General features: G+C 46.5%; 3 protein-coding genes across 3 annotated transcripts; 1 reads left to right on the top strand and 2 right to left on the bottom strand.

Moving 5' to 3' along the window:
* Positions 1-1,063: 1,063 nt before the first annotated feature.
* LAJ45_06208 (uncharacterized protein) lies at positions 1,064-4,792 on the bottom strand (the record flags this gene model as incomplete). Its single annotated transcript, XM_046115774.1, has 11 exons — positions 1,064-1,110; positions 1,183-1,279; positions 1,714-2,348; positions 2,499-3,116; positions 3,179-3,305; positions 3,373-3,694; positions 3,763-3,956; positions 4,046-4,127; positions 4,242-4,335; positions 4,434-4,548; positions 4,685-4,792. 11 exons carry the CDS (start codon positions 4,790-4,792, stop codon positions 1,064-1,066), a joined length of 2,439 nt encoding a protein of 812 aa, XP_045970883.1.
* Positions 4,793-5,412: 620 nt separating this feature from the next.
* Positions 5,413-6,500, top strand: LAJ45_06207 (uncharacterized protein; the record flags this gene model as incomplete). Its single annotated transcript, XM_046115773.1, has 4 exons — positions 5,413-5,434; positions 5,513-5,618; positions 6,259-6,349; positions 6,441-6,500. The coding sequence occupies 4 exons, from the start codon at positions 5,413-5,415 to the stop codon at positions 6,498-6,500; spliced, it is 279 nt and encodes a 92-aa protein (XP_045970882.1).
* Positions 6,501-7,296: 796 nt separating this feature from the next.
* On the bottom strand, positions 7,297-9,280 carry LAJ45_06206 (uncharacterized protein; the record flags this gene model as incomplete). Its single annotated transcript, XM_046115772.1, has 5 exons — positions 7,297-7,889; positions 8,047-8,108; positions 8,203-8,314; positions 8,384-9,148; positions 9,235-9,280. The coding sequence occupies 5 exons, from the start codon at positions 9,278-9,280 to the stop codon at positions 7,297-7,299; spliced, it is 1,578 nt and encodes a 525-aa protein (XP_045970881.1).
* Positions 9,281-10,275: the final 995 nt, after the last annotated feature.

Genomic DNA, 10,275 nt, shown 5'->3' with positions numbered 1-10,275 from the left:
AGGTATTGCACCTTGATGTCTTGCTAGCAGACCTTCCCCCTCACAGGATTCAGAAATTTACCCGGCTGAATTCAAGATCTCTAAACGTTCCTCTTCGCAGCAGAAGCACTTACAGACATGTGGTGTTACTCTTACGTCGTTTAGGGTCAAAAAAGTGCACACAATGCAGGTCTTTATCATGATGCCGCATGCCTGAAACATAAATTGAACCAGGTCACAAATCCCACCTTGATCGGTAAAGTCGGATACTCAGTTTTTCTGGGTCTATTTTGGTTTGTGTGTGTCCTCTAGTTCTCATTGGGGGGGGATCAAGCTTTCGGGAAAAGCGCGCAAATACTCTACTTCGGAGATCAGAGATGGGCCAGATCCCCGATGCAAAACCCTTTGATGTCAGTTTTTGGTTCTATGATAGCATGCGGCTAAGTTGCGGCTTTCCTAAGACAGTTGAATACGGCATGTTCTAGGTTATTTGATTTATTTCTTCTTGAACCCTCTTCCTCGGAGCTCACGCCGTTCGAGGAAGTTTTCTTTTCTTCACTTTCCTTTTGGCTGCGGTCACACATCGTGAAATTCGGGCACATGCGGTTCTCAAATGAACGCACACTAACTCCTCGCTTGGTACAGTGGTTTTGTAACGAGCATGAGTAAGAAACGTCACTTTAAAATAATGAAGCTCGCCGGCCCGTCACATTGGTCATGTAATATCGCGGAGCTCCTTGGAGAGGGGAGAGGGACTAAAAAAACATCGCTGGTTGGCTGTATTTCCGACCAAGGGCAAATGATTTTGAAGACGGTCTCACGTGGATCTCAACATCTCACATTTTTTTTCCTTACCTATCTGCTGCTCAACTCTTTTTTTCTTTTTTTTTCTGCCTGAGAAAAATAATTTACTGGTGCACTCCCACCCCACATCTAAATACGTAAGGATGAAAGGGGCTGTGTAGCTACTAGATTTGGGATTGGAGCCTTGATGCTAATGCGGGTTATCGTATACTTGTGTTATTTAATAGACCGTGTTCTACCTATCCTACGGCATGATACAAAACTGCCCGTTCTGTCGGCTTCAACGGGCAACGACACAATCAATTTGATAAAATGGCAGAGAAGCTGCTACATACTCTACATTAGATCATATGATGTACCATTTAAAGGACCCATCTCCATATAAATGACGAAACCCACCTTTCTCACCCTTGTTAATTTTCAGAACTGCACAAAGCGATAGGATGAGACACGAAGTCTCGCTCGGGTCTCGGGAGACGAATAGGGTACGCATGCGCTATCAGCCCAATTAGTAACTCTCAAGACAGAACTACCCCGCATTCTAGAAAACTGAAGGACTTAGCGGTCACATATCACCTAAGGGTCCCCCCTTCCGATTTTTGCATCGCGAGTATTCCAATCAGCAAAGACCTCCCCAATCGGACGGCGCAGGGGCTCCACATTGGCCATGCTTCATGCACAGCTTGCAATCGTACATCCCGAGTTTTGAGAGATCCGGAGTACCGGTATCATAACGGCTTTTCCTCCCATGCCCGAGTGAGGCGGACGATCAAGGAGTTGTTTCAAAAACACAAGTATTCCCAGGATATTGGATATTCATTCAGTCTACAAGTACCGTGACGTCCATAACAACAAAGTACAAAAGCGAAGGATATATATATATATATGTGATTAACTCCCTTTCGCCCAATACCTCCCGCCACAATGTACGCAGATGTCCAATCCGGTCAAAACCGCCTCAGCCAAAGTTTTCTCACCCTCATGTCCTCTAGCCCTCATTTCCATTTTATCACCTTCAAGCACCGCATCCCCGAGCACGGTCCTCGAGCATATTGTGCATTCTTTGGTGAGTTTTGGTTCCTTGATTGGGAGGAAAGTCAACGCGCAACGCGAAAAGCGGTGATTCCCCTCGCACTCCGCGACTCGCAGATCCTCCCAGACCATTCCTTTCTTGCAGAGCGTGCATTTCTCGAACTTGCTGGTGAACACCTTGTCTTTTTCCCGAATCGTTGCCAGACCCGAACCGTCATCGTCTCCGCGTTCTATGACGTCCAAGTCGGCAATGCGTCTTTCAACAATCTGAAGCTCAGAAATGACATCTATGATGGTTCTTTCGGCATCCCCTGCGTTATCGGTAGACGTTTCATCGACACCAGAAAGCCAGCTAAGAGCATCCCGGGCGGCTTCAAGTACAGGTCGGCGGTTGTACAACCCAAGAATGCCGATACATGCAACTGAATATAGAATGCGTTTGCTCAGCGTCGATCTAGCGGTAGTCTCATTCCGAGGTGCTCGGAGGATACTGTTGATGTGATGTGCTACTATTTCCGTGTTCTCCCGTGGGACTAACGGAAGACCAAAATTGTTACTATCAGGGACTATCTCCAGACAGGAACTATATCGAAGCGCATTCAATGAAGGTTGGAGGAGGATATTGGCGGATAAAGCATTCTCGACCGCCTCCGATGGTATAGAAACACTGCCTAGGCTCCAACCTGTTCCCTTAAAACGATCTAAAGACTTCCGGATATTCCTCAAGATACCCTCCCGGTTGTCACCAAGAGTCTCTGCCTCCAAGAGGAGAGCTTCACTTGCCCGGGCTATAGGATTCGGCACTTTACTTAGGTCTATTTCTTCTCCAGCTAAGAAGCCCCTTGCTTTCCATACCCCTTCACTACCTTCATGTGTACCAAATACAATCCTAGTGTTCTCTTTTGATGCAGTAATATACTCCAAGCTATCATTTGGGTGGAAACTGCACGCTGCCGCTATCACACCACCTAGAGGGCTCGGTGCAATACCATACACCCTGCAATTGGCGGCAGAAAGCTCGTACTCGTTCACGAAATCCTGCTTTCTTAGTGAGATGGCGTTGGTCCAGCGGGTGGCCATTGCTCGAAGTGCCTCTTCCTCCTCTTTGTCTTCTGGGTAGGAATCGGGCATATGGGTATCTGTTTGGTCGATATCTCCAGATGTGTGACAGGTGGAGATACTATTGTGGTCATAAAGAGCCGCGGAGAGCGGAGAATAAACTACCGTTTGGCTTTGACCATTGACAGTAATAGCATGTAGGACTACTCCGGATGAATTGGTTGAGGGTGTGAAACATAAGCCTACAGGCATATTTTTGGGTCAGAGCTCTTGCTTCAAAACACCAGTCAGGAATATTACGTACCAGTAATAGGCTCTACAAACCCATTCACGAACTCCCTCGTGGACACAATTTCTCCATCGGTGTTTATCGCAGCGATCATAATGTATTTAGATACTGCATACGCCAGGATCGACAATCCATTGAATTCCTGCACCAATATCATATCAACAAAACGATCACTGATACTGTCTGATCACTCTGCGGTCTGAACATACCTCGTCAGCCCACGCGATTGCGAAAACCGGATGAACATCCGACATAGACTTGCCCACCAAAGTCTCTTCTCCAACCGAAACATTGACAGAGGGATTGCCTTCTTTATCCACGTCTAGGCCTGTGGTAACTCTGGACATGTAGACCCTTCCATGAAATGAATAGGCCAAAAAGGCCTCATTCTTCCCCTCCCCCTGCGCACGTTTCCACGGGCCCCATGTGAGATTGTTCACCCATGTTGCCTGTATTCCAGTTCCCACTTGCAATCCTGCACTTTCAGCAGCAGTGAAATACCCCACGATTGAGTGGTAGTCATGCGTGACCCTACATTCCCCCACCTAGTTAGCAAAACGAAATTTTCTCGGCAGACTAGATACAAGAGTAAGTTAAACCTAAAAAATATAATCTCAAAGTTCTCATTGGCTGCTGCTATCAGTGACTCGCCACAACGGCGTGCTGCGAATAAGTGACATGCGGGGGACCACGATATGGCTCGTGTTCTTGAGCGTAGTCTGGACGTAGTTTCATCGGAGCTTTCGGACGTCCATCCTTCATAGTCGAATATGTCAAGTGTGAGATCGTGTTTCTGCCCACGCCAGTTAATTTTTGTTATATCGAGTAACAAATGATTGGTCTAAAAGATTTGGTGTGAGAAAAAAAGTCCGCTTCACGTACCAGGTGCCAATCGCTCCAAGGATGGTCTTTGGGCTCAAAAATTCTTATTTGGTGGTTCGTTGCGAGGACTGCCAAAATACATCTTCACCACCAATCACCATCATTATATTTCAGTATTGTCTCTTCAACTAGTGGGGACTCCGATCCATGCTCTAAGCTCTTATCCTGCATCCTGTAGCCACTGAACCGGACTAACCTGCGATACTTGGAAGTTCCCAAAGGCGACCATGCCAATTGCTTCGCATAGCCGGGCCCCTGCTCGTCGCCGATACTGTAAATCTCCGCTGCGTCTCGAAATCTCAAACATCAGCATCAAGTCTAAAGCCCCTGAACCATTCGATTTCGCCCACACTCAAAAAATGATCAAGCCCAGTGAATGGAACAATACCATCTGCAGGGGGGATCTCATCGTTCATGGAATTCACCATTAACTCCCTCAGATTCGCCCGAGCATGGTGAAACTGGTGCGAGCGTTTTCCGCTAGTGTTTCCATTTTTCGGGACCTGCAAGACTCAGAGCTTCTGGTTAGCTATGTCTCTAATGCACGTAGGCAAAATTTTATTTGGCATGCTTTCTGCGAAGTATTTGGATTTTGGCCACATCTCGGGGGGCAAGGAAGATCAAATTGAAAGAACGGACCAAGATAATTACATCCTCACTGGCTGACACGGCCAGCTGCCCATCCGGAGACCAGCGTAGACAGTCGAGAACGTTCGGTAGGAGCCTCAACCTCACGTCACGCAACATATTCAGGAACGGTTTCGAAGGCGGATGGATCCGGGGACTGATAGAATCAAGTGGGGGTAAGATGACTGTGTGGATGGATTAAGACTGACGGTGCAGGGACGGCGTTCTTGCAGACGGTGGGGTTAGAAATCAGAATCAGTATGGGGTTTTCTCGAAATTTGGGCAGCAAACGTTGTTCTGAGTATGTACCTATGCCAGTCTCGACCCGGGACCATGTTTACAAAACTATCAACCCAATTTATGTGTGTTGAGCTGGTCAGAAAACGGCAAGGAACTTTAAGGATAGATCCCGATATCGATAACGGGTTGACGTGACGAACCCCGCTGTCACGAGTTGAAGAATGCAAACCCTAATCCATAAACCATAGACGTTGCTCGCTTGGGTTCCCCAGATTATCTTCTCAACACGGATTGCGTTACAGTTACTAACATATCACTCATCTCGCCCCTCTGTTGTCACACCGATAGATAATCGATAATCGATAACCGCGATATAGTTCCTGGTCAAATCTCAACTACCGAAACCAGAGAATTATTAGAAATATCGATATGGACCGTCTGTTGAATAGAATAGACAACTACCCCTTTTCCTTCTAGACCTTTTTTCTTTCTATGCGGAAATGGAATCCACACTTCAAGGCAGTACGTACACCCTTACCCGATTAGTAGCTGTGCTATTCCTAGTTCCCAGTTCTAAATATTCCACCCTCGGCCTTGCAGACAGGATACATGTAGCCTTAGACATCAGTAGAAATACTCTGGGTACTTCCCTGAGGGAGCTTACTATGCACATACTTAACTCGGATGAACATGACTTTGAAATTCTGTAATCTAGAGTGCAGACATCCCTCCAGCCACCATCCTGGGCTATCCATTGCACTGGAATGAATAAATGTCCACCACCGGTATGTACTCTACCTAGTTGCAATTATCACGATCACCAGGGACAGGGACCTTCAGGTGAAATCTTCTATACTCGCGACCAGCAACAAGAACCCGAATATGCAGCTGCAAGTCTTTGGTGTATTTTGACTTCTACTCCAATGGAAGTTGCAGATTAGGACGTGCATTTTCGGGTTCTTGTTGCTGGTCGCGAGTACAACATTACATACATTGCTCCACTGTAGCCAAGCACATCAACCTCTCTCGATCGTCGAGGCTCTCCGCCATCATGTCATGTCATTTCATTCGTGACGGCGGCGCCGTGCAGAAGCGTTGCCCCTGCCCCTGTTGATTTCGAGACGAGTTGCTAAGGAACGGCATCATCACTGGCTGAACTGGACTGGAATGGGCTTGCGGCCAGAGACCAGCGATGATGATGAAATGGCTCGACATTAACCTTGCATGCTTTCGTTTACCAGCGAACCGGACAGGACGGGGGCCTGGACAGACGGACAAAGACATACAAAATAGGCGTGGGAGGGGTAGAACTAACAACTTCCAATCCTGAAACATGCGGAGTGTAGAAAAGGGCAGAAACCAAATACTCTTACGCAACCCAAGACGAACAGCTCACCAACAGATGGCACAGGATATCCCGGAGCCCTGGCTAACTTTGTAAATACTCTACACCACCCTTGTCTTGCCCCACATACAAGCGCTTTGTTGTAATGTTTCCCACTTACTGATCCCGGGAAACAAACCGCAGGCATTTTTCAAAGCCCCAACAAGGCAACATACATCATCACCTTGCATTGTTCATCATTAGGCTTCTGGATCACATCTGTTTTCAACAAGAGTTGACTTCTCCAAGTAACATTTTTACTATGTTTTATTTTTGTCTCGTATTTCTCGTAACTACAACATTTGCCTCAGAACTAATCCCACCATGTATTTCGCTTCCTCCTCTTTCGAAGAGCGCCTGACCCCCCCAAAATAACCATTCCATTGTTGCACTTCCAACTCTTACTTCCAGTTCTTTATTTTTTTGCTCTTCTATTCAGCCTGCACTCTTCTTGACTGTGTTACTACTTCTGTGTATCACAAACAATCGATTGTCGACTCGTCGTCGACACCGGCTTTCCACGTGTCTGTCTCATCGACCGATGAGGAGACGCAGTAAGAAGAAACGAGACAACCAACCCAACCAATAGAACCTTCCAAACGCCCGACTTTTCCCACCCTAACAAAAACTAATACCGCCAATAAAGCAACATCTCGGGGAGACGGCCTGCTTACTTTCCCCAGACTCCCAGCCGTTATCGCATGAGAATAGAAGTTGAAGCAGAATAAGAAAATACAAGGGGAAAGAACGGAGAAAAAAGGAATGAACGCATTAAAAAAAAAGCAACACTTCGTCCAATGTTGGGTGAAGTCATCCCCATATTAATAGAGATTAGTTAACGACGCGCGCATGAAACATGGTATAATGAAGAAAAACCGGGGGTATATCTGGAAAGGCCGAATAAGTCCCAAAAAAAAGTAGTAAGACCATTGCTTCTAGAGCAAGTTTGGCTGTTTTTTTTTTTTTTTTTTTTTTTTTTTATGTATCTATGTTCATTAGGTTAGAAGTGGATAAAGTCCTGTTGCATAGTGACTTCATGAGGAGTGTCGTCCTTAGAGAGAAAATCATCGTCGCTAAATGCATCAGAATCGACATCATCACTGTTGATTTCTTCACCCTCCTCTTCGCTGGAAATATCGCTTTCCTCGGAATCCTTGTCCTCTTCAACACTGGATCTATGGGCCGAAGCGGCTGCGGCGGCCGCTTTCTCTACTACTCGCCTTCGTCCAGCCTTTTGCACGTGTGATAACTTGCACGATTTGTCGTTGCAAACGCCCTTTTCGTCGAAGTCCGGACAATCTCGTACGTGTCGCTCGGTGCACTCTGCGCCCTTGTTGCAATATCCATAGGTTGCGAAGGGGCGGCAGATAGGAGCAGCAGGGTTAACCTTGACGTGCGCATACAAACATTGGTCTTTCTGACAATTGCCATAACCAAAATGTAGGCACGCTGGAACACGATGTGGCTTGGCATCGTGAGACAAGTCGCATGAATCCCCGTCCGGACACGAATCATTTTTGAGAAATCGTGGGCAAATAGCAACTTTGTGAGCATCATGGGTGTATGGGCAAGACATCCCGTATTTGCATTGTCCTATAAGTAAAAAAAAATACGAGTAATCGAGTCAGTTCATCAACCCTTTTCCATTTGTATCCAATGGCGCGGTATTTTTTTGTGAAGGGGAGCTCTAAGGCAACAATGAAGTCTGCAATAAGAGCCGAGATAAGCGATTGGAAGAAATAGTCGGTACCGGTATTTGAAAAGTATTTGCAGGGTTTATTAATCTTTAAACCGCGCGTGTTTGTTGATTGGCTGTACCGCAAAACAATAGGGTTCATTGTCAGCCATACAACGAGAGACGATAAGAGTAGGACAATGCTCTTTGGAGGCAATGATGTATACTCACCGTGATGCTTTCACTAAACCAGCCCTCCAGAGGTTCCCGTTCTTACTTCGCACGAAATTAACACCACCAACGACGGCTTTCTTAGGAGTGGACTTCGCTGCCTTCGGATCATCTGTTGCTGACCAGTTAAACCCAACACTATTTTGTTCCATTCCTATTAATGTTTGTTCCTTGCCCTCACCAGATATTTTTTCTAGTTTGCTGCCGTTTGCAGCAACCCGATAGCGTTCCCCTGATATTATAACCTCGTAAGGAGTTTGATTTGTGTTTGACGCCAACCCTCCATAGGTAGGACCACGGGACTTTTGCATCCAACTTTTCATTTTCAATTTATCTTTTCCCTCTCTTCTCCGCAATCTCTCCTTGGCTTTCGCCTGAGCCTGTTGGCCAAAAATGGAGCTATTGATAAGTTGCACCGCACCTGGTGCGCGTTTTGCCACCCATGCCGTCGACTTTTGCTGGGCAGGCAAACTAGGCCCAGGTGCTGGGACTGACGTTGGAGAAGGCAACGCCGCATTTATAGATTCGGTACCAAAACTTGATACTGGGGAAGCTGTGGCAATTGTAGAGCTCGTCGACCCAGATACTGGTTTATTATTATTGACCACAAGGGTTCTATGTGAATAAGCAACAGGTGCTACCCGGCCTCCTCGGCCTCGAAACCTAGTTCGGGTATAAGCAGCCCTTATCGGCGGTCGCCATGATGGCGTGCCTCTTCCCCTAGTTGAATTTTCTAATAGTTGACTGTTAACATCGCGTGCAAGTAGTGGCCGCCACAAATCCAGATTATCAGAGAAAAAGATATGAAGTAAACAGCGTAGCAGAAGAGTAAAGAGCCCCATACGATAGTTAGAAGAGTGATAAGGATGTTGTCCTTGATGCCCAGTACTGGAAGAAGGAGAGCCTGGTGCCAGTTCCCGTTGATTTTTATGTCGGTTGATTTGACCTGTAGATTACGTTGTTTTCCATCATCAGCTTCTGAGACCATGCATCGAAAGAGTCACCGAATGCGATAGGGGCCGGGTGGCTAACCAGCAAGCTGGCCTATTTTTGCTAGAAGTGCCTGGTCTTCAGACATGATATGATAATGATGCGCCAAAGATGTTACAAACTGTGAGATTCCAAAAGGGTGGAGGATGCAGATGAAGTTTCTAATGATGACGGTGGGGTAAAAGAGCAAATGCAGGAAAGAAGGGGAAAGAGGGAGAGAAGGGGGGCGGTTCGCTGGGTTTTGTCCTTGCGATCATAAGTGGTGGGACCAGGTCCGTGCATGGCATGTCCAACTAGGATCGCTGTGTGGCGCGCATCCGCCTTCTTGGCAAAAATCACGTGGACACCTCGAGTGACATCGTGTGTATCCCTCAAGGCACTTTGTGTTTGGTGGGTAACATTGGCCTTCCTTGCCGGTATCTTTTTGATTCTTTCACGGTAACTTACGTCTAGTTTTATGAAACTACTTGAACGCTCAAGTACATACCTCTAGTAAGCCACTGTCTAGTTCCGGCGGGCTACACGTCCTATAGGGATGTCAATCTAGTAAAAAGTCTGGTACTGTGGAAAAGCAACGAAGCCTACATAGTTCACTACCACACTCTGCAACTTCAATTGATGGGACAAATGACAAAGAAGGTAATTTTGCGCCCTCGCCACGGTTCTCTGAACTTTAGGAAGGTTCGGAGTTATAGGTTGCGTGGTTCTTCGGAATAAGGTTTTGGCTGTGCAGGCGGTTTTACCAGGTCGAGATCCATATACATAACACATATACATATAGCACCACAATAGTTAATGAATTTATCTGGTCGTGCATATATGAATATAATAGCGTGATGTCGGAAATCATGCGTTCGCGCCGCCCCACCACAACCACAGTTGATGCTTTAAAGAGCTGGTTTTTTGTGGCCGAAGATAAACTATATGACATCTAATTTCTTGTGTATCAGCCCCTTTCCTTATAACAGTCTCAATGCGCCTAGACATGCCTTCACCCAACCTTTCAAATAGATAGTCAGGTATCAGTTCCCAGCAATGAACTAGAGCTTCCTTTATTAGGGGTTTCAAACACTTCTAGTGATG

Source organism: Morchella importuna (genome assembly GCF_003444635.1).
Source record: "Morchella importuna strain M04M26 chromosome Unknown Morimp01GS018, whole genome shotgun sequence".
Taxonomy (NCBI): Eukaryota; Fungi; Ascomycota; class Pezizomycetes; order Pezizales; family Morchellaceae; genus Morchella; species Morchella importuna.
Note: the sequence above shows the minus strand (reverse complement) of the source record. Positions and strands in the feature narration are given on the sequence as shown.